This window comes from Sapajus apella, unplaced genomic scaffold (genome assembly GCF_009761245.1).
Source record: "Sapajus apella isolate SASKATOON/1434 unplaced genomic scaffold, GSC_monkey_1.0 scaffold76, whole genome shotgun sequence".
Lineage (NCBI taxonomy): Eukaryota > Metazoa > Chordata > Mammalia > Primates > Cebidae > Sapajus > Sapajus apella.
Genome location: NW_022437016.1, coordinates 2,687,964 through 2,711,325, shown reverse-complemented (window position 1 = coordinate 2,711,325; position 23,362 = coordinate 2,687,964). Strand labels below are relative to the sequence as shown.

Genomic DNA, 23,362 nt, shown 5'->3' with positions numbered 1-23,362 from the left:
AAGGAGAAATCTTTCTCTTATCTCTCTTCTCTCATTTTCTCTCTTGCTCACTCTCTCTTCCCTTTCCTCCCCTTCTCTCTCCCCCTCTCTCCTTTTCTCTCCTCCTTTTGAGCACATGTATCAAGGAAAGGCTCTGAGAAGACACAAAGTGCCACCTACAACCCAGGGAGAGAGCCCTCACCAGACACTAACGCAGATGGCACCCTGATCTTGGACTTCCAGCCTCCAGGACTGTGAGAGAATAAAATTGTGGTGTTTAAACCACCCAGCCTGTGGGATTTTGTTATGACGACCTGAACAGGCTAATATGTTGTATATACATTTACAGCTGGTTATACTGATTGTCGCACAAATGTAGCTTCTGCACTTAGAGGTCAATTGAAGACCACTTCCACCAACAAATGGCACCCCTCTATCGATGACTTGGCAATAACCTCCTAATCTTCCAAAACAGTTGATAGAAATTGCAATGGATCCCCTCCTTTAGATTCCTGGCTGCCAAGCTCTAAGTCAAAGTGATATTCCACCTGTGACCATTGAGCAGCTACAAAAGAGCTGTTGCAGGTCCCCCACCCACACACTTTTTTAACTTACATTTTATTGACGTTTTAAGCATCTTCCACTTAAGATGTCTGCACATGGACACCCAGTGAAACACAAATCACAGCTACAAAAATACTGAAATAGAGTCTCACGCCAGGGGCTGGCCTTGGTCCAGGTAAAAACAGAATAGAAAAAGAGAAAGCGCACACACACAACAACACCCTACATGCATGTTGCTATTTCACCCAATTTTCCTTCCTTAGAAAGATAACAGGGAATGAATATTCATGGTGAGAAATGTGAGGCTTTGGCCTTGGAAGCATAATTATTGTTGTTATTTCGAATTTCATTAGCACTTTATATTTGTAAAGCCCATTTGGGTGAATAATTTTGTTTCCTTCCTCTCTTTACTTTCTCCTCCATGTCTCTACTCCTCCCCAAACTCCCCATCCTCTTCCAAGAGCTAAATCAAGCACTGTCATTTTTACAGAAATGAAAAATCAGGAGTGAAAAGTGAAAGTGACTTTGACATAGAAATAACCAATCGTGGCAATGGGAATAATTATTCCGGGAAAACCTGCTCCGAGACTGTCGGGCCACCTGTGTGTCGATGGTGGAGCTGCCCGTCCCCGGAGCATGAGCTCCACATTCCAGCCATTGCTTTGCTTCTCTCACCTCAGCAAAGAGCCAAAGTAGAAGCATTGATAAATGGTATTCCTGGGCTCGCTTCCTCCATCTTTTTGACTAATGGTCTTAACATAACTTTGCAACTTTCACTGGGATGAGCTGGGACTTTGCTGATTGGTTAACAAGGTATGAAAGGGGACTATATTTTTTGTCAATAGTTACTATATGCCAGCACTGGGCATGTGTATGTATGATTATTCTCTGTGCCAGTGACCTGTTACTGCATTATGAATTACCCCAGAGTGCAGAGGCTTAACACGACAATTATTTATAATCATAGTTTACATGTCAGCGGGTTGGTTGGGGGTCTATTGATCAGGGTTGGGCTCATCCATGACTCTGCAAGGCAGCTGGGATTCAGTTCTAGGCTGGGCTTGGCTGAGACCCCTTACTGAGGAAATCTCCATTGCATGTATTTTTCATCCTCCTTCTGGAATGGGTAGGCTGGCCCAGGCCTGAGTTCCCCCTGGTGATTGCAGAAGCATAATACAGTAAACAGAAGCACACAAGACTGGCCCACGATGGATTTTACCTCATTCAAATGGCCAAGCCCTGATTTAAAGGGTGGGAAAATAGACTCTGCCTGTTCAGTTAGAGGAACTGCAAAATCACAGGGCAGAGGTTGCAGATAGAGGAGAGGTGAAGAACTGGGGCCATAACATAATCTATTGCATTCCGCTTTTCAATGGACTTGGGAGTACCTTGCCTAGGCTACTGCATGGGGGAGCCAAAAGCAAGTATTTTGGACTGTAAAGAACTTTCTGTTTCTTTTTACCTATCGCCAACATTTTTGCCCCTACAGCCACAGTTAAATGTGCATCTTCATTTCAATCAACAGTTTCTTTTAGTGATAATCTTCTAGAAAACTACCCTCCTTCAGTGACTTTTCTTGTTATAGCACTTGTTTATTATGATTATGATTGAAAATGATGAGAATGATGTTTGTTTCTCCTGAATTATGAGAGAGAATGTGGAGTGGTGGCTGAAACCAGGAGCTCTGGAGTAGGACAGCATGAGATTGAATCCTGGCCCCATCACTAGCCAAGTGACTCTGGATAGTCTCGCTGAGCTTTAGCTTCTTCATATGTAAAATGAAGATACTTAAAGTTCCCAGCTCTTAAAGTTGTTGAATGAGCTGATTGAGATGGTGCTTCCACAGCATTTAAAATCCTGCTTGGCATATTGCAGGTACTCGATAAATGGTATTATTATTATTTTTGTTGTTATTGCCATAGGCCAAATTGTGTACTAAATACTGCAAGTACATCATCATGTCTAAGTTGCATAGCGATTTGAAAATAGATCCAAGTCAATGTGTGTCTACCTAAGCTGAAAGTTTATTTCTTTATGGCTCCAGTCCTCGTTACTATCTGCTCATAAATGGAAGAAGGTAAAATGGCCCAACTGATTCTTTCAAGTTGAAAGGTGCTAGTTTTGGAGATAGCCATGCATTTCTTCTGAAGGGTCATCCTTTGAGCCCTGCAAAAGTTGCCTTTTCTCTCTAATAGTCCATCTGTCCTAGCCACCTGCTCTTTCAAAACATAGACACACACATACACAAAATATTGTGGGTGATATTAAAGCACATGTTGGATGAATTGTGCTCCCCAGTGGCTCGTGTCCAGGGCAAGAGAAGCCGGACTTAATTTTTGGCTCTGTTGATGCCTTCCATTACTTAAGAATTTCAGCAACATGTCTCTGGTTCCTAGAACTTCTTCTGTCGGTAAATTGAAGGCATCTGCCACAAGCTCCCTTGACAACACCTTTGGAATGAGTAGGTAGGGTAGGCAGGAGAGTGTGACAGTAATGCTTAACACTCAGGAAAAGCTCTCAGAAAAGAGACATAGAGTAATTTTTATCAAGGATCAGACAGAATCCCTGGTGGACATTGAGGCCACACCATCAGATCGGTCGTCATGGATCCAGGTTTTTGATTCACAGCTGGTAACGACGTTTAGACTTAGCATGCTGATAGCCTCCCCATAATGGTAGAAAGTGACAGAGGTGTCATTCAGCAATCAGAAAATGATCAACCAATACCTATCCCCAGAGATTTTCATTTTATCCCATAGGCCAGCTTCTACTAACTCATTTTCTTCAAAAGGATGCAAATGCCTCCCATCTGTCTGGAATTTGCTCTTAACCTGAGATAATGGGAATCAGCAGTGACAGAAGGATCTTTCTGCTCTTTTCTATCCATTATCACTTCTCTGATTATTTTGGTGCCCTCGCATGCAATTCAAGGATAATCAGAATTTGTGCGTTGACTGCATTAAGAATCTCTGGGTCTCAAGCTTTCCTGAACCACCAAGTGGCACCTAGACACCAAGTCCTGTTTGTCTGCCACTGAATACCCTTCCTCTAGCACAATACCTGACACAAAATAAGTATTTGATAAATTCTTGATGAACTTATAAGTACATTCATCTCCCTGGATCTTGAGTCTCTCACTAGATACATTTATTCATTTGTTCCATAAATAAGCATTAGGATTGTGCCTTGGAACTTTGCATGAGTTAAAAAAAAGAATCAGTTGGTCTCTAATTTCAAGAAATGTAGAGTATAGGATTGAAATTAAGACTTTGTACCAGTCATTTGTTACCACAATAATGCTGTGTGATAAAACCACCCTGAAACAGTGGATTAAAGTGGCAATCCTTTATTCTCATTCAAACGCCTGAAAATGGGCTGGGAGAATCTGCTGATTTAGGCTATCTTGGCGAGGCTTGTCTTCAAACTTCAGGTTAGGTCTACCCTTATGTCTGTCACCCTACATGGACCAGCAAGCAAGGCAGAACATGTTCCTCTCATGGCAATGGCAAAAAAAAAACAAAGAGGCAGCCCCACTTTGCAAGCCTCAGTTCAGATCGTGACTGCCGGTATCTCGCCACCTGATTCTATGTCACATAGCCATGCTCACCATCAGAGGGCTCTGGGAAGTGACAGGAGAAGGAGTGAATATTTTCTGTAAGCTTCATGAGTGCAGGGACCATTTTCAGCCTTGTTCATGACAGTTACCCTCGTTACAGCCTTGACTAGAGTAGCATACGTGATAGAACTTATTAAACGTAATAAATAGGTTACATGAGGAATAATCACATATAAGGGGAAACACTATTCCATATACAGGGTATGATAAGAATCAAAAATGCCCCTAAATATGGCTGCTGTATGTGCATGCAGAGTGCTATTCAGAGGAAAAGAACTTAGACTGAGGTAACAGGGAATTTGGAATGTGTGCAGAGAGAATAGTAACAACATTCATTTTGATGAGGGCATAGGTTATAGGAACAAAAACAACAAGAAAGTTGATCAGAAAGGTTGTTTGGGAACTCAAATGCCATGCTAATGGGTTACATAAGACCTAAAGCAACAAAAATTAATTAGAGAATAACAGGTGAGAATGAACGCTAACAAAAAATGTGCATGGCGCACGGGTGGCAGGGTAGGTGTTAGACAATATATTAGTTCCTAAGAATCTCCATAGATGTCAGGGAGAATGAACTACCAGTAGACTGAGGTGATAAATACTAGACATTACACTTTTTTCAAGTATTATTTTTTCCCAGTGAATCTTAGTGGGCATCGCAAACCTCAGGTTTAATGCCATGACTGCCGTATATCTCTTCCCTGTGCAGCTTCCTCCTGCTTTGCTCTTGTCACCTTGAGCAGAAACTCCTCCTGCTTTCTGAGGGGAGGGTCTCTCCCCACCTGCTGGCCAGCTGCTGGGAGACAAGTGATGCTATTTAGAGTCCAGGAGACTCAGTGCAGAGCAAAAGGGAATATTCTTTTCCTGTCTTTACGGTCTTCCTCATTCCTAACCTATGTCCAGTTTAAAATGCTACAAACTTTCGCAAGAATGTATGGACATATGGTTTGAGACAGGCCACTGTTTTTAATTTATGAAAGAAATTAAGCAATCAAGAAATGCATGCATTTGTTCAGTTACTCAGCAAATACTCATTTAGCACCTCCTGTGTGTCAGGGTCTATCCTAGGAGCTGGGTACCACAACAAAGAACAAGACTAGTAAAATACCTTTCCTCTTACTTCGGTGACAGCAGTCTATCCACCAATCAATCAGTGAATCTGCTATGATGGAGGAAATGTCAATATGGAAATTAAGGTGAATGGGTTATTTGGAGAAGAGATCCATGAGAGTCTCCTTTCAAGGGATGGCATCTGCAATGATCGAACAAGAAGCACTAGGTGAGCACCCCCTGTATGCCAGACACGCAACCTGAGACACTTGACTCAATCTCTCCTTTCCTTATTTCTTAATTGGTATGAAGGGGGAGGATCATGAACTCCTTCATGGAGTTCATATGAGGATTCACTAGGTTGTTATTTGCAAAGTGCTTAGAACAGTTAGCTGGCACATGGAGCAGCTCCAGTTTCAAAGTGGAAACAGATAAGTAGATACATGAACTGTAGCATAATCTATGTTCTGCTCCAGATAAAGGCAAAGTGCTAAGAGCAAAGAGAAGAAGAGTGCCTAACGCAGTCTAGGACCTCAGCGAAGTCTTCCCAGGGGAAATAACGTTAAAGCAAAGCAGGGAGAAAGGAAAGTAACATTTATTGAGTACATAATCCTTGGGACTAGGCAATTTCTCTTGTTATTTTTTTGAACAACTTTGTGAGCTAGATATGATTATTCTCATTTTACAGATGAAGAACTAAGTCACTGATTAAACACTTTATTTATAATACTGTGGCAGAGTTACTCTTCCAAGTGAAGCCACCTTATACCAAATCTGTGGCAACTTTTATTTTGCTACTGTGGCTTTTGACCAGGATGGTTGAAGATGTTGATAATAGTGAACATTTATTGATTATTAATATAGGCAAGACACTGTGCTTCATGCTTTTAATCTTCTAGCTCATTTAATCCTCATCCAAATGCACGAGGTAGGTACTCTTGTTCTCAGATAAAGAAATAAAAGTTCAGAGAGGTTAAGTACTTTTCCCAAGGTCACACAGCAAATATCAGAGTCAGAATTTGAACTTAGACAATCCAATGCCAGAACCTATGAACTTATCCTCCACCTGTACTCCACGATCATTCTACAGTGAAAAGGAGATTGAAGTAAGTGTTGAGTTGTAAGACTCGATTCATGACTCGATTCTGCCAGTTATTATCTGTCCTATCTCAGGCAAATTACATCTTTGCATGTTCTTTTTGCGATTTGTTAATTGATGCTAAAATTTCCTGTTCTGTTGGCTTCACATGGTTTTGTGGAAATCAAATGTCATGACGATGAACGTAGAAGCAAGCAATGTAGCCAGGTGCAGTGGTTCACGCCTGTAATCGCAGTACTTTGGGAGGCCAAGGCGGGTGGATCACGAGGCCAAGAGATCGAGACCAACCTGGTCAACATGGTGAAACCCTGTCTCTACTAAAAATACAAAAAAAAAAAAAATTAGCTGGGCATGGTGGCACATGCCTGTAATCCCAGCTACTCAGGAGGCTTAGGCAGGAGAATTGCCTGTACCCAGGAGGCAGAGGTTGTGGTGAGCCGAGATCGCTCCATTGCACTCCAGCCTGGATAACGAGAGCGAAACTCAGTCTCAAAAAAAAAAAAAAAAAAAGGAGCACGCAATGTAAATGGAAGCTATTGTTAATTATTGTTTCTTGTTGTTGTTGTTTCTAAAACCCAGGCAGAGAATAGTAGAGGCAGCTGACAAGGACAGTCATTCCTTGAAAAGGAGAAAGAGATAGATGCCTTCAAAGACTTAGAGAATTTTCATAAAGTTTGCTCCATGTGGCTTCCCCAGAATATGGAATTTGAATCAATACATGATACATCCAATAAGGAAGATATATATCAATACATTCTTTTGGTCAAGGTCAACCACAGGTAGAACCATTTTTCAGTGGAGATAATGAGTTCTCCACTATCAGGGTGAACAAGCTATAGGACTCCATGGGGGAGAGGTTGTAATGGGCAAGTCTACCTCCTGGATGAGTTCACATCTGGACTGCTGTGACAGGCTCCGTGTTAGACTCCTTGATTCTCCCTTGCACTACACCAATCCATCGTCTACCTAGATCCAAAGTAACACTTAAAAAATGTAGTTCTGGGCCAGGTGCAGTGGCTTACACCTGTAATCCCAGCAATTTGGGAGGCTGAGGCAGGCAGATCATGAGATCAAGAGATCGAGACCGTCCTGGCTGACACGGTAAAACTCTGTCCCTACTAAAAATACAAAAATTAGCTGCATGTGGTGGCACGCACCTGTAGTTCCAGCTACTCAGGATGCTGAAGCAGGGGAATACTTTGAACCTGGGAGGTGGACATTGCAGTGAGCTGAGCTCGTGCCACTGTACTCCAGCCTTTTTTGAGACTCTGTCTCAAAAAAAAAAGTAGTTCTGATTATGTTACCCTCTTAAAATTGTTCATGGCTTTCCACTTAAATTAGAATTAGAACTTAACTCCTTATCATGGCCTACATAGGCCTGAATAGCTTCAGCCATGCTAACTTTCTGACTCACTTCATTCTTTTCTGGTCTTCCCTCTCAACTCTCCAGACATACTGACTTCAGATGTTTGGTTCCCAGAACTTGCCACATTCTATCTAACAGCGTTTTGTGCCTGGGGCTCCCTCTGCCTGAAATTCCCATCGGAATCCGCCTTTGTCATAACAATTCGTATTCATCCATTTTTGTTTCTAATGAATTGTGATTTTCTCAGAGATACATTACCTAGCCCCAAAATATAAATGAAGACCTCTGTCGTTATTCTGTTTCATAGAACCATATACCTTTTCAGCATAGCACATTTAAAAACTTTGAATCATATATTTATTTTTGATTATTTGTGTTCGTCTATCTCTTGATTAGACTGTAAGCGTCATGAGTGTAGGAATCGTTTTCAGTCTTGTTCATCATCATCATCCTCATGCCTGGAAAATAGTATTTCCCAGTATTCCATGAAGAAGAGACAATGAAAAAAATGGGAGGGAGGGAGCGAGGGAAGGAGTGAGAAAAGGGAGGAAGATCTTTTGAATTTAGATTTTTTTTCTCTCTCTCTAAACCAGAGCCTCAGTTAAAAAAAAAAATAGTGCCCTAGATCTGGAAGGAAGGACAGAGGGACTTCCCATAACTTTCCATAGATTTCACTTAAAGCCTCTTGGGATGAGATGGAGTAAGGCTGAAGCTTCAGGAGTCACAGGGAACCTGCAGAGCCCCAGCTTTGCTGAGTCTGTGGATTATCATACAATAGTCATCAAACAGAGCTTGGTAACTGGGTCAGGAGTTGGGGGATGGCCTCTGCCTCCTTCAGAAACATTCAGGCGTGGTTCTGGGAGTTAAGTTTATATAAAGCTCTTAAGATAGTGAGAGAAACAATGAGAGCAGTCTTTAAAGTTGGAAGTCAGGGCAATGAGAGTTTTTGTGCAGTAAAAAGTGCAGAGGACTTGAAATCAGGCATTCTCAGGTGTTCATTCCAGATTATTAACTACACTGGCACCTGCCTATGAGTATAGTAGAGAGATAATATCATTTCCATTTTATAGATGAAGAAATGATACTTGAAGAGATAGGTAACTTGCCTAAGGCATAAAAGCTAGGAAGTAGGAGAACTGGGATTTGAACCTTGGCTTTCTTGGCTCTGAATATTGCTAAAAAATATTATACAAAAATTAAAAACAACATGTATGGGACATCATATATCATCAAAATTTAAAGATGCAGACTGCTACAAGATATCTGCTTCCTCCCTAGTATGTTCAAGGTCACAAATTTGTTACGTGGCCAAGCTGAAATTCAAAGCCAGTGTTGTCTTAACGCCAAAAAAAAATTGTACTTTTAGCATACATTCATATATTTACTTATTTATTCAACAATAATCATTGCTGGCCTAATATATACAAGACAGCAGGGAACAAGAATGATAGAATTCCTGCCCTTCTAAAAACTATAATTTAGGAGGGAAGACAAATGTTGAATAACACTCCTGCAAAGTGGTTGTTACCATCCCTGTTATAAAGTATGCAAGTCTTTTTTTTTTTTTTTTTTTTTTGAGACAAAGTCTCACTCTGTCACCAGGCTGGAGTGCAGTGGCCCGATCTCTGCTCACTGCAACCTCCGCCTCCCAGGTTCAAGCAATTCTCCTGCCTCAGCCTCCCAAGTAGCTGGGACTGCAGGCATCCACCACCACACCCAGCTAATGTTTGTATTTTTAGTAGAGATGAGGTTTCACCATGTTGGCCAGGATGGTCTCAATCTCTTGACCTTGTGATCCCCCTGCCTTGGCCTCCCAAAGTGCTGGAATTATAGGCATGAGCCACTGCACCCGGCCTGCAACTTACTCTTATACTTTACTATCTCACTCAAAAAAGTTAGAAGGGCCGGGCGCGGTGGCTCAAGCCTGTAATCCCAGCACTTTGGGAGGCCGAGGCGGGTGGATCACGAGGTCAAGAGATCGAGACCATCCTGGTCAACATGGTGAAACCCCGTCTCCACTAAAAATACAAAAAATTAGCTGGGCATGGTGGCGCGTGCCTGTAATCCCAGCTACTCAGGAGGCTGAGGCAGGAGAATTGCCTGAACCCAGGAGGCGGAGGTTGCGGTGAGCCGAGATTGCGCCATTGCACTCCAGCCTGGGTAACAAGAGCGAAACTCCGTCTCAAAAAAAAAAAAAAAAAAAGTTAGAAGGACTTTATTTGATATAAATTGTCAACATATTGCAGGCTGTACATTTTCTAGGTGTTCCAGGGATTCACATGTAAAACAGGATTAAAAATCCCAAATTCATAGACTTGCAAAAATTAAATAAGAAAAAAAAAAGTAGCCTTTATTCAACACATAGTAGGCATTCAGTAAATGTTAAGGAAACAGTGAATCTAGGCTGACATCGCCTTCACCAGTTCAAAATATAATAAAAATAGTGTGCTGCAGAAAGGAGAATGACCCAGTACTCTATCGTAGAGAATAACGTTTACGCTTTTCATCAGTAATATGCATTTGAATGCACCACGTTAGCAGTTCAGCTTGAATAAATACAGAACAGATGCTGCAGGCCCCCCTTTTCCCCTTTATTTCTAACTAAAGCAGGTTCCCAGATAGAAAAGATTTCATAAAGGATTTAAAGTCAATGGGACCCAGGAAGAGGATGCTGAAAATACACCAGCATAAGGATTTGTGTGAAGAAAAAGTCCAAAGAAACATCACTCATTAATATATGTTAATGATGAAAGATGACAGTGTTATAGGGGTGAAAGGAAACTCAAATAGATTAAATGATTAAGCAGGCAAAAAGATACAGAGATTTGGGTACAAGCAAATGAATGATGAAGATGAATTAAACTTGAGTGGACTTGAGAAAGAAAATGCAAAAGGATGAGTGAGGAAAGAGAGACTTTTCATTGTGAGGATTCTGCCTGTAAGGAGGATGTGAAATGACTGCAGTAAATCACAGAACAAGAAGGGTTTGATTTAGAGGACCAGGGACAGAGAAAGTAGGAGGTAGTGAAAGGTATGAGCTGGAGAAAAAAGATAATAAATTTGAGAATTGTTAGGGGAAAGCGTCAGAGAAGTGCTGGGCTGAAGCAGAAATCAGTCAAACAGATGCAAGTGGAAATGAAGAACGACAACGGTGATTAAAATATTCTTTCATTTTTCACGAAAGAGAAGTTAGAGACAATTGCAAAAGTTTGCTCTAAATGAGACATAGTGGAAATGTTCTGAAAATGGAAATGAGAAATGGATACATGAATGTAAATAGACAGAGGTCACAGAAGGACCAAGTAAATAGACATTTGAAAGTGGAAAGTAGCGAATAGTACTGATGACCTACTATATGCACTAGATACTTTCTTTTTTTTTTTTTTTTAAGACAGAGCCCCACTCTGTCAGCCAGGCTGGAGTGCAATGGCATGTTCTTGGCTCACTGCAACCTCCGCCTTCTGGGTTCACGCAATTCTTCCTTCTCAGCCTCCGGAGTAGCTGGGATTACAGGCACGCGCCACCACACCTGGCTAATTTTTTTGTATTTTTAGTAGAGACGGGGTTTCATCATGTTGGCAAGGCTATTCTCAAACTCTTGACCTCAAGTAATCCACTCACTTTGACCTCCCAAAGGGCTGGGATTACAGAGACATCAAGCCCAACCAGCACTAGATACTTTCATTTACACCTGCTGGCTTATTAAGCCTTCCAATTTCCTCCACTTATAGGTGAGAAAATTAAGGGCAAAAGAGGTTGGTTATAGATCTCCCTAAAAACCAGCCAACTAGTAAGTGGTAGAGAAAATAACTTGAACTTAACTCACCAGAGTCAAAGGATTAAATAGTAGTGATAGCTAGATGGACAGCAATCTATTTTGGATCCCACAACAATAAAAAGAAAAGCTTCAGGACTGACCTTAGTCTTGTCATTGATGCTAAACCAGATGATGGTGCTGAGTTTGGCATAGGTCAAGCTGCTAAGAGGTTGGCAGATCTCAGGTTAAGAGAGTGTCTAGAGCAAGGTGGCTGAAGAGAAGGAAGAGAAAGGGATATGCGGAGTGATGAATGGAGTCAACATGCTGCAGAGAGCAATGTAGGATTAAAAGGCCAATGTGAATTACAGAAAGGCAGTGATTGAAACGAGAAAACAAATGGTGGAGATTCATGGACAGGAAAAAGATTGATGGAAGATGGCGCAGAAGATAGCACTCTCTTTTCCTGAATTAGAGTTTATTTGTGTTATAGAGATCATCTGGGGGCTTAAGAAGAAAGACTGTTAAAAAGAATTACTTGAATTGTGGGAAGCTGAGAAGGGAGGATGGAAGGAAAGAAAGAAGGAAACACAGGAGGAAGGGAAGGAAGAATTGATAGATGGAGGATGGGGGAGGGTTTCTCTTATAAAATTTAAATGATATTCTCTGTAAAAGTGTGGCTAGTGCAAAAACAGTGCCTGTCTGAGTAAAAATTCAATAAATATGTGATGGTTCATTGGCAAAATACTTATTTTGCATCTCTACCCTGTATAGGTTACTGTACTAGCTGGTGTGCACACTGCGGTAAGGAACCAAAACACAGTTGGTCTTTGATATCTGGGAGCTCCCAATCTAGCAAGGAACACATGCATCAAGAAAATACTCCAATAAACGGACAATTACTAGAATATGGAATGAGTGCAATTCAAACGGCTGTAAGGAACTATGAAAAGATGTAACAGAATTCAGCAAGAGGCTAACTTAGGCTGGGTGAGTGGTTGTGTTAGGGAAAGTGCTTTATTAGCAACACTTACAGGTTAGTAAAAGATAGCTGATGAAGACAGGGAGGTCTCTCCAGGCAGAAGAAAGAGTCCGTTTGAATAAGCTGGGGCAACTAGAGCTTGAAGTATTTCAGGAACAGACAAGAGATCAATATGGTTGGAACCAAGTGGTGGTGGTGGGGATTACGGGATGTGATGCTGGAGTGGAAAACAGTGGGTGACATCCATAAGATGATTGTACTTACTTGCAACGTTCAAGAGACTCTCATAGGTGCTAGGCAGTTTCATATACATGATCTTATTTAATTCTCACAATGATCCTGAGAAGTAGGTAATACTTTTCCCGTTTCACAAATGAGAAAACAAAAGACCTAGTAGGAACTATAAAGTGACTTGACTCCATAGAGAAATAGCAAAGATGATTTCAAAACCAAAATCAACCAGGCTCCTGGGCCTCTGGCTCTTTCAACTACATTAGGCTGCCTCAGTCAGGTGGCATGAATAGAAGGGATTTATAAAACAGAGTATGGAGAAAGGGGAAGGAGGAAACAAAAATTAGCTCAAAGCTGCCTAGAAAGGCAAATATGAAAAATGAAAGAAGAGGAAGCATTTGCTAAGACTGGAAAGGAGTTAGAGTGAAAAAAAAATTATAACAGTGGAGTCAAACATGGGGGTACAGGGGACCCGAAAAGAGAAAAAAATATCAATAATGAAATGTAACTGAAAAAAGAGGGGAAAGGAGAAGGCATGAGAGGGGCTGAGAGGGAGAAAAGTGGTAGCCATAGGACAGGGGATTTGAGTATGAAAGTTACAGCTTACTGAGAATAAGGTGCATGCAAAGGTCTGATGCCAGGAGGAGCACTCTGTGACAGACACAGCAAAGATTTGGGAGCCAGTCATTCTTGTGTTTCACTGCTTGGTAACTCCATGACCAAAATCAAGCTTCTTAGTTTCCCTGAGCCTCAGATTTCATATCTGTTAAATAGGGATAAAAAGCCTTGCTCCAAATGTAGCTGAGATTATACATCAAAGCAGTACTTATAATTTATGGAGTAACTACTATGTGTTAAATCTTTTGCATAATTATTTCGAGGGGGTGGAGTTTTGCTCTTGTGGCCCAGGCTGGAGTGCAATGGCGTGATCTCAGCTCATTGCAACCTCCACCTCCCAGGTTCAAGCGATTCTCCTGTCTCAGCCTCCAGAGTAGCTGGGATTACAGGTGTTTGCCATCATACCTAGCTAATTTTTTGTGTTTTTAGTAAGAGACAGGGTTTCACCATGTTGGCTAGCCTGGTCTTGAACTCCTGACCTTAGGAGATCCATCCACCTTGGCCTCCCAAAGTGCTGGGATTACAGACATGAGCCACTGTGCCCGGCCGCATAATTATTTTTATTTCTAAAGCCTCACAACCACCATAAGGTAACAGTTGTTATCATTCATTGACATGCTACAAAAAGTTCTGGATCACAGAGCATGTGGTCATTCCAGATTTGACACTGCCTATGAAATAAGTACTCCTTGCGTGACTTTTCTGTCTTGTCTTCAGTTACTCCCTCTCCCCCTCACTGAACCTCATTTCTCATCATATGCTTTGCTCTCTCTGCCATTCTGTTTCCATATGCCGTGTTCTCAGCCAGGTGTTTTAGTTGCAAGCAACAGAAACCAATCTTGAATAATTTAAGCAGAACTAGCATTCAGCATTCAGTTAAGTGATATTAGATTCCTTAGAATCCCCCAAAAGTCATAGGATCAGGTTTAAAGTCCATGAAGTCAAAAGCACCACTCCAAATCATAGCACAGAACTGGAATGTTGGAGATATTGTAACCACTGCAGCCAAGCAGAAACAGGGCCCTGCCCACTGCTGACATCAAAGATACTGGGCCCCAAACAGTAGAACCTTTTCGACTAGCAGAGACACCTGGATGTAACTGCCCCGACTATTGCCCTTTTGGCCACCAATGGATTCTGCCTGATTCTGGTTTATTTTCCAGCATCTGGGGCTGGTGAATCTGATTGGTGAACCCTGGGTCATGTGCCCAAGCCCTAGCTGCAGTGGAGGCTGAGAAACTATCCAGAAATGTTAACTTCTTCATGTGAGGTGGGCTGTGCCTTAAAAGATAAAACACCCTCTGACGTAGGAAAGGGATTTATTCACTTGCTAAGCAGTTGCCAAGAATGCCAAATGCCAACTTTAACCTGGAATGCCCACTCCCTTGGTACTAATCTTTATGGTTCAACTCCAATGCCACAGCCTCTGCGAAGGTTTCTTTCATTTCTCCAAGTACCTCATCTTAGGAAACATGTCTGCCTGCCTCCCTGTTACCTGAGATATTTGTGTGCCTGTCTCCTTCCAGCATCCCACCCCCTCATCCCAATCTCTATGAGCTCTCCAAAGGCAGGAGCTGTGTTTATCCATCCCTGCATTACCATATAGTGCCTTCTAGGCACCTTGAATATTTGGTGATGAATGAATGAATGAAAGTGTTGGTCTCATTTGACAGGCCTTTGTACCAGAGGTCCCTGAAGGACTTGCACAGACTCTGCCTTACATAAGGGAGCCCTTTTTTCCTGGTGTGCTCTTCTATAAATGGACTATGTCAGCATATTTGAAGAAAGGGGCATAGAGAATCAGAAAGCCCCATTGCGGTGGATAGTGGCGGATTGTGAGGGTACAAAGGAGAGACTGAGGGAGGCAAGGCGAAATATTTTGGAGGAGTAAATGTACTAGAACAAGCATCAGAGAGGCAGGAGACCGTTTAGAATCAGAGGACTTGAAAGGCCACATTCCATTCCCCACCCCTGCTCACCCTTTAGGTTCACAAATTAGTAAACTGAGTCAGGAGAAGAATAACTTATAAACCTCACAAACCTCACAAGGAAGTATATCCAACTGTGCTCATGTAGGTTTACCTTTCACAGCATCTTTGATGGATGGGCTTTTCTAAGGTCACTGAGGACAGTGTAATTTAAGGGAAAGAGTCAAGGCTTTGAAGCGTAGTGTTCAAATCTCAGCTCTTCAGCTCATTAGCTATATGACCTTGGAAAATCCTTTCACCTCCCTGACCTCCTGATCTCAGTTTCCTCATATGGAAAATGGGAATCATAATATCCCATCTCATTGATTATGGTCATGTAAAAAAGCTAACATATGTACATGCCTGGCACTTGGAGAATGCTTAAAAAACACTATTATTAAGTCCAAGGTCACAAAACGGCTTTTGCTTTTTCCCTTATTTTCAGGGCTCTGCCTTTATCCAACGTCCATTAAAAAAAATGTGATGAGAGAGGAGAAAAGCAATTTATATGAAGGGTTAAAGACAGAAAGGGGGAAAGAGAAGAGGGAAGAGCTAAGAGAAAAGTGAATGCACAGAGACAATACAAAAGGTGCAGATGGGTAACCTAGACAGAGATGAGAAATGGCTCACAAATTATAGGGAAGCATTTATAAGATTAAAGTCAAGATGAAGAGGAAGGAAATGAGTGGAGAGATGAAAGAGAAAACAGAGACAGGGAAGATGAAGAAAAGTAGGGGAGTGGAGAAGGGGGTGCAGGGGCACTTGACCCCTGCAGAGGTGTCATTTCCCTGGGGGGTGTCAGGTATGTGGGTCAGAGACAGAGTCAGCCCAAGGCTAAAGGGTGCTGTATCTGAGGACCTAGCTCGACTGGAATCTAGAAATACTGCGGGTGAAGAATTGGTGAGCACACCGGTTTTCTGGGACTTGGGCAGAGGATCCAAAAGCCCCGGGAGCCAAGGACAGACAGAATAGTAGGTCTCTACCTCACACCCTTTTCAGGAATTTCACACAGAGAGCAGAAGCAGCCAAGTAGAGCTGCTCCAAGCTGGGAGTAGGGATCCAAAATAAAAGAGCGTGAGTGGGCTGGCTTGCAGGGCGCCAGCTAGGGGGCCAGCACAGGCCCGCTGCAGTCAGCTGGGGGGTCGGCGTTAGACCGTGGAGTTCGACTCCCCTCGGTCCATTAGCGATTAGTGCTACACGAAGACCTGGATAGTGGGGAGAGGAAGGGCGCGGGTAGCGGGAAAATGAATGCCTGAGTTGAGGCCAAGTGGGTGAGAAGGGGGTTCTGAGACCACAGGAAGTTATTTCAGAGACTGGAAACGGGTAGGAGATTGAAGACAGGACTTGTTCTTGGGCCTGAAGGGAGACAAAGTTAAGTCTTGGCCATCCAGGGGGCTCCCTATCCCCAAGAAGGCGGGGCCTTGAGCAAGGCCGGGCCAAGGTGCGCCCCCAGGTGCAGCCTCTGGGTTGAGCTGAAGGTGGGGTGAAGCCAGGAGAGCTGGGTTGAGTCGGGGGAGGGGGTCGTTGGTAGGACCCGCGGGGGCCCTAATATTAGAAATTTGGGGAGTTTGGGGAGGGGTGTTGTGGCTAAAAATGCTGTGAGGGCGGGATTGGGGGATCCTGGGAAAGGGGAGGGAGCGACTGGGACTTGCACGAGGCCGGGCGGAGCCTCCGAAACGCTCGGGGTCTGCGGGGGGAGCCGGAGACCGGGGACGGGCGGCGGGGCCCGGGGAGGCGGCGCGGGGGGGCGGTCCAGGGCCGATCGGGAGGCGGAGCCCGGAGCCGGGGGCTGCTGGCGAGCGGCTCTCTCAGCTCCTTAGCTCGGGCGTCCTGCTTCGCTTCGGCGTCCGCCGTGGCCGCCGCTACCTCCTCTTCCTCCTTCGCCGCCACCGCCGCCGCCGCCGCCGCCGCCCGCAGCACCGCAGCCCCTCCCGCCATGGCCGCCACCGGCGCCCGGCTCAGCCCCGGCCCCGGCTCGGGGTTCCTGGGGCGGCCGAGGCTCCGCTTCCACCCGGGGCCGCCGCCGCCGCCGCCGCTGCTGCTGCTGTTCCTGCTCCTGCTGCCGCCGCCGCCGCTGCTGGCCGGCGCCACCGCCGCTGCCTCGCGGGAGCCCGACAGCCCGTGCCGGCTGAAGACCGTCACGGTGTCCACACTGCCGGCCCTGCGGGACAGCGACATCGGCTGGAGCGGCGCCCGCGCAGGGGCCGGGGCTGGGACCGGGGCCGGAGCCGCCGCCGCCGCCGCCGCCGCGTCCCCGGGCTCTCCCGGCTCTGCCGGCACCGCCGCCGAGACGCGCCTCCTGCTCTTTGTGCGTAACGAGCTGCCGGGGCGCATCGCGGTGCAGGACGACCTGGACAACACCGAGCTGCCCTTCTTCACCCTGGGTAAGGCTGGGCGCCAGCACGCGCTGGATCCCAAGAAACCCCGAGCCCCTGCGTGAGGCCGGGCGGGTGGCGGCGCCCTGGGGATCCCCGCCCGGGGCTGCCCCGAGTGGGGTTGGCAGAGGGCAGAGGAGGGGCCCGGAGGTCGCACAGGTGGTTGAAAAGGAGCATGGGGAGGAGGTCCTGAGAGCGCGCGGCGGGACCCTGGGGGCGTGCCAGCCCTCCCGCAGTGGGATCCTGCCCCTCTGCCTCGATCTCTGCCGGATCCATCCCGAACGCCGGACACCCCATTAGCTGAAGGTGCTCTGGCTAGGGGCCGGGGCATCCCAGATCCTAAGCCAGCTTCTGGTCGAGCCGCCCACTTCTCCTGCGGGCACCGTCACTGGCCGCCCGCCGTTCCCGCCCCCTCGCTCTCTCCTCGGAGTTGTGGGTTCTGCCCTTCCAGATGGATTTTCTTCAGAATCGGAGCGGAGTAGCTCCATGTGGAATCGCCCAACCCGCAAAAGCGTGGCTTCTGCATGGGCTGAGTGACCTTGGCCAAGTCGTTTCCCTGCTCTGGGCCTCAGTTTTGGCCATCTGTGAAATGGAGAGACTTGAGTGATTGCTGAGGTCTGGGTTTCCGAGTCCCAGGTCTCGACGTTTAGAGCCCCCCTCTACCCGCGTTATCGGCTTCTTTTTCTGCCCACCTCCCGGCAGAGAGCAGGTTTGTCCTTGCAGCTCACTTCCTGGGCTAATAATAATAACTTAAAGGCAAGAAAAAAGGAAAGGAGAGGAGACGGGTGTGGGTGGGGGGCTCCAACGGAAAAGTTAATCAGAAAAGTTCGCCAGCAGCTTGCTGCCTGCTGGTTCCCTGCGCGAGTCCCGGAGGAGTCGGCCCTTCAGTGGAGCTGTGGGAAGCGCGGCTGATTTCCCACCCGGGTAATTGATAGCTTAATTATCTCGGAGAGCGTTTACAAAAATGTTGTTCCCCTTAGCTCTCCCGCGCTCGCTTCTCCTCACTCTCCCCTCCCCTCTTGGGGGCGCGGGGCCTTATTGGTTGTCGGAATCTGGCCAACAACAGTGCCTGTGAGGCGCCAGGGGCTCGCCCAGACCCCGAGCTCTTCTTCGCCGGGTCTTTGCCTTGGTGGGATCCGCCTCGGGCAACGCAGTGTGCCGGGCCCTCCAGGTGAGAACCTTCAGGATCCCTGAACCTCCGAGGTTAACTCCTCGCTCGGCTGAAAAAACCCACAGAATAATCAGCGGACTAAGCTCCACTCTTCTCGTAGCCCTGCTATTGTTAAAAGTATTTTTGTGACCCACTCCCATCCTGTTATGCTACCGCCTCAGGGGATTTGAGTGAGTGCCAGTCGTTCTCCCGCTCTGAGCTTGAACCTCGGGGTTCCGGCCCCTGTACCCGCCCTCGCAGGCTGTAATCTGAGCGTGCCGAACGTTTCGGGAGGCGAGGCAGCGGAGCGCCCTGCACGTTCCCCGGGGACTCCCCGCGGCGGCGCGTCTGGCGGCGACGCTCCAGGCACACACACACACACACACACAGACAGGCGCATACTCGCGAGCGGACACACACAGACCGGTAGCCCTTCCCACGTGCACCCGTAGGGCTGCCCATGTCCGAGAAAGCGAAGGAGGGTGGAGGTGGTGTTCCTTAGGGCGCCGCCTGACTAACCTCAGGCTTGCCGCTGGTTCTTGCCGCCTCCCCGTAGGGAAGGGTCCTTATGGAGATACAGAAGGTATCCCTTCACTACCACTTCCAATCCTGGCCTTCTCCTTTCATCCTTTAGAGCTCTCTACTCGGGGTACTCTGAGAGATGAGGGGTAAAATTCCTCCCGCCACCCAAATGGCTATTCAAGTGAAGGGCTGAGGAGGTCCTTGGGTATGGCCTGACTTGGCAGTGAGGGCCACAGCATTCCAAGTCTCTGAGGATATGATGGACCCGGGATTCCTGGAGCTGACGATCTTTGCCATTTTTAACTTTGGCTTTCGAACGGGATGGGTGCCTCTGAGCCTGGGACAAGCTGAGTGAGGAGCTGAATGAGGAACTGGAAGTCTTGACTACCCCAGGACCCAAATGTTGCTCGAGAGTCTCCTGGCAACCTGCACGGGGAGACTTCCCCCTCAGATGCACGGCCCCTGAGCCTGGCAGCTGGGGACCCTCTGCCCCTTGGAGAGGACACGGCTGGCCTCCTTGGCAGTACTGAGCCCTTTGCAGGGGATGGGGTTCTTGCCTCCTCCTTTCCTCCCTAGCGCCCTGGACTGGCAGCTTTAGGCGCTCCCAACGGGGATTTGGCTAGCGAGGTAGTCACCAGATGGCTGGGTATAGCAGGAGCTGTGTAGGGAGACGTGGGATTTTTATTTGTGTTGGTCTTCGACTGTTTGTGTGTAAACACAGAGTGCACAATGAGCTCTGGGAGGGCCAAGCTGGCCGGAAATGAGGGTTGGTGGTGGCTGGGGGTTGGGATTGTGGTAGAGGTGAAGGGGTGGTGGTGGTAGGGTGGGGTTGGGGCTGATACTGTGAGTGATTTATGGCCATCTCTTTCTATCGTCCCAAGGCAGCCCCATCCCATCCCTACTTTTACACATCCTGCCCAGTGTTTGTCTCTGGCGGGTTGGGCATCTTTCACTATCACCTTGTCAGTTCAGGGGATTTGGACATGGCCAGTACCACAGCTGGGCATGCAAAGTTGGTAAATGCCACTCTGCCAATAGTGGGGAGTGTGGAGCCACCACTAGGGGGTGATGGTGTCCACCAAAGCCCTGTGGTCATGCTTTGGGTCCTGGGACCAGAATCAGTGGTGGTAAACCATCCCTGGCATTAAAGGGGGACAAAAAATATAAATAAAATGTAGAATTCTTACTCAAACTCCAGTAGGGGACCTCAAAGTAATTTTGCACACACTGTCTCCCATCTGCATGCTCCAAGGTCACCTTCATACATAGCCCAGCCTCCCTCCATTCTGCCTCTTTTGTTTCAATGATCAACTACTATTGGTAATAACTAGACTGTCTGCAAGCCTTTTTTTTTTCCGGATCATTTCCTTTTTTAAAAAATTTCTAGTCTCTCTGTGAAATTCCAGCCTGCCTTAAGTAGATGGAAGTTTTCTTCAGATGTGAAATATCTGCCAAGTTTGTTTGCCTGGGACTCTTCTTTAGATTGTGATTGTAAGTCAATGACATTGACAAAGTGAAACTCCCTGAAAGTGATCAAAGAATAGCAAATAGTTATTGAATCCTTAATGTGGTGCTAAGAGCTTTCTTTCTGCCTTGTATTATTAATTCACATAACATATATGGAGTGGGCTTTACTGTTACTCCCATTTGCCAGATGAGGAAGCATTTTTAGAGAGGTCAAGCACCTAATTCAAAGTCATACTGGGAATACATGGCCAGACCTGGAACTGGAATCCTGGTCCGCCAGACACCTACATTCTTGTAGGTTGCTAAACTGGCATTCTGAAGCAAATATGAAAATTTTGCAGGGCATGATGCTGAGTAGAGGGGGATAACAATCATCAAGATTGTCAAAGACAAGAGCCTTTCTGCAAAGGAACTTTAGCTGCCTTGGTGAGCTGACCTATGTAAGTTTGAAAGCGAAACATGAGTTAAATGACATCCAATGACCCTTCCAGCTCAAAAGTTTCAGGACTCATGGATGTCAAAGGGCATTTTATTTATTGGTGCCAATGAGTGATGGAGATGATACATTCTGTGGCCTCAGGGAAGGAAGGCATCTCTGTAGACTTGGGGAAGTTTGGGGACACTTTCTGGAACAGAAAGAACCTGAACTAGGCCTTGGAGGATTTAATAGGCAAAATGAGAAGTTGAATGCTAAAATGCAGCTTAGAAATTTAACGCTGGTTGGGATCTGGAAATCTCAGCCCTGGCTCACTGTGACCTTGAATAAGTCATTTATCCCCCAGAGCTTCAATTCTTTCTGCTGCAATATGAGTGGGTAGATGAGCTCTAAAATAATCCTTTCGTGTAAAGATTCTATGAACTTGAAGTGCCCTGACCTACTCCGTGACTCTGATAGCTCCTCTTGCTTTGTACTGTCTGTTTTCCTTTACTGGTAACATGAGGGTGGTGGGAAGGGCTGATAGAAAAGAAAGAAGTTGAGCAGGAACAACTGCCAGCTGGGGCTTCTAAGGCGAACCTGCATGTCACTCAGTCGTCACTTACCCCCAGGCAGCCCCTGGGGTCTGGTTGTGGTTTTCGCTTTTATGCCGACAGGTAGGGAAATGTCATCCTTTTTGCTGTGCTTGATAGTGGTCAGGCAAGACTGATTGCCACCTGCTTTGATTCATCAGAAGCAGGTAAAAGCAATAAAATAAAAGCAATAAAAGTAAGCACCCATTGTCAACATTTTTTGGTAATTTGCTTTGCCATATCAACCTGACAGGAGAAGTGTGTCCTTTGTATTTGGGGGAGGGAGTCAGAAAAAAACTAAAACTATTCATTAGTCCGTGTTTAAGTACACCTGCATGCACAGAGCTGGCAGTGTCCCGAAGAACTGTCCCAAAGGATGCTTTTTGCGAGAAGCTGATGGCCTGGAGGAAGGAGGAAGATACAGTTTGAAATGCCAACTTGTTCAGGTCTGCAAAGGTTTCTTGAAAAAGTGAGGGTTCAGCAACCTGGCCAGAGGAATTGCTGGGAGAACGGAGTTTAGCCTAAGAAAAGTAATCCATGGAGGGCTGGAGAAGCTTCCTTTAAATGTCAACAATGAGCTGAGTGTGGTGGCTACTTGGGAGGCTGAAGCAGGGGAATCACTTATGCCCAGGAGTTTCAGGCTGCCGTGAGCTGTGCCCATGCCACTGCACTCCAGCCTGGGTGGCAGGGGGAGACCCTAAAGAAAAGTCTACACAATGAAGAGTTTGTTTTCTTTTGGAGAGGGGGAGGTTGCCTAATTCTAATGAATGTCTCAAAAGATCTGAAAGGATAAAGCTGAGTCCTACAGGAGGCTGTGTCCCCTGGAGCTGTCCAACAACCCAGTATGCTGACCCCTAATGGTGGTACAATCTACCTTATAAGTATTCAAGCACAGACTGGACCTCTGTTTGTCAGGCATTTAAAGAAAGGACCCACACCCTTGTGGATATTTGGGCTGTATACCCTTATTGCTTTCTGGTTTGGTTTTAAAAGTGAACACCCTTTATTTGGAGGGAGGAAAAATGTTTACAAATAGTCGTAAGCTGTGTCTTCTCTAGGGGTTTCTGACCACAGAATGTTCATTAGTATCAATTCCAGTGTTCTTTTCTGTATGTGTGTGAGAGAGATTCTGGGATGGGGAAGTGAGTAAATTTGATTTCTTGAAACAAAGATAGGTTTAAAACAATGTATGTTATTTCTTCATTTGGGCACTGAGTCCCTTACTGCTAATTGAGGTATTTGGGTAGCACTGAAACTTCAAGTTCCCACCTCGGTGTGATGGGCCAGGTTTCTGGGACATTGTAAATAAGGGTCTTGGGTGAGGTAGTGTTTAGTGGCCTCAGATCTGATTCTTCTTCTCTTTTCCACTCACTTCCCTCACTTCATACCCCACCCCACTTCTTGCCATCTCAAAGCTGATGAAATTTATTTAATAATCAGCGCAGAGTGACATCTGTTGTCTCTTCTCAGAAAGTACTAAGTTCCTGAGACCGTATAGGGAAGAGAGAGGGAAGAGTTAACTTCAGCCATTAGTGAGGCTCAGATTTGGCCAAGGCCGACCAGATTTGCTACTTCTTGGGGGATCAGTGATACCAACCGAGGCAGCAGAGATCT

General features: G+C 45.9%; 1 protein-coding gene across 3 annotated transcripts in view; it reads left to right on the top strand.

Moving 5' to 3' along the window:
- The first annotated feature begins 17,045 nt into the window (after positions 1–17,045).
- ASTN2 (astrotactin 2) overlaps positions 17,046–23,362 on the top strand; it is a 948,324-nt gene continuing 942,007 nt past the window's right edge. For all 3 annotated transcript variants that reach the window (XM_032251601.1, XM_032251600.1, XM_032251599.1), the window contains exon 1: positions 17,046–17,610. In XM_032251601.1, coding sequence (XP_032107492.1) covers positions 17,163–17,610 — 448 coding nt within the window. In that variant the 5' untranslated portion in view covers positions 17,046–17,162. The remainder of the gene's footprint in view (positions 17,611–23,362) is intronic.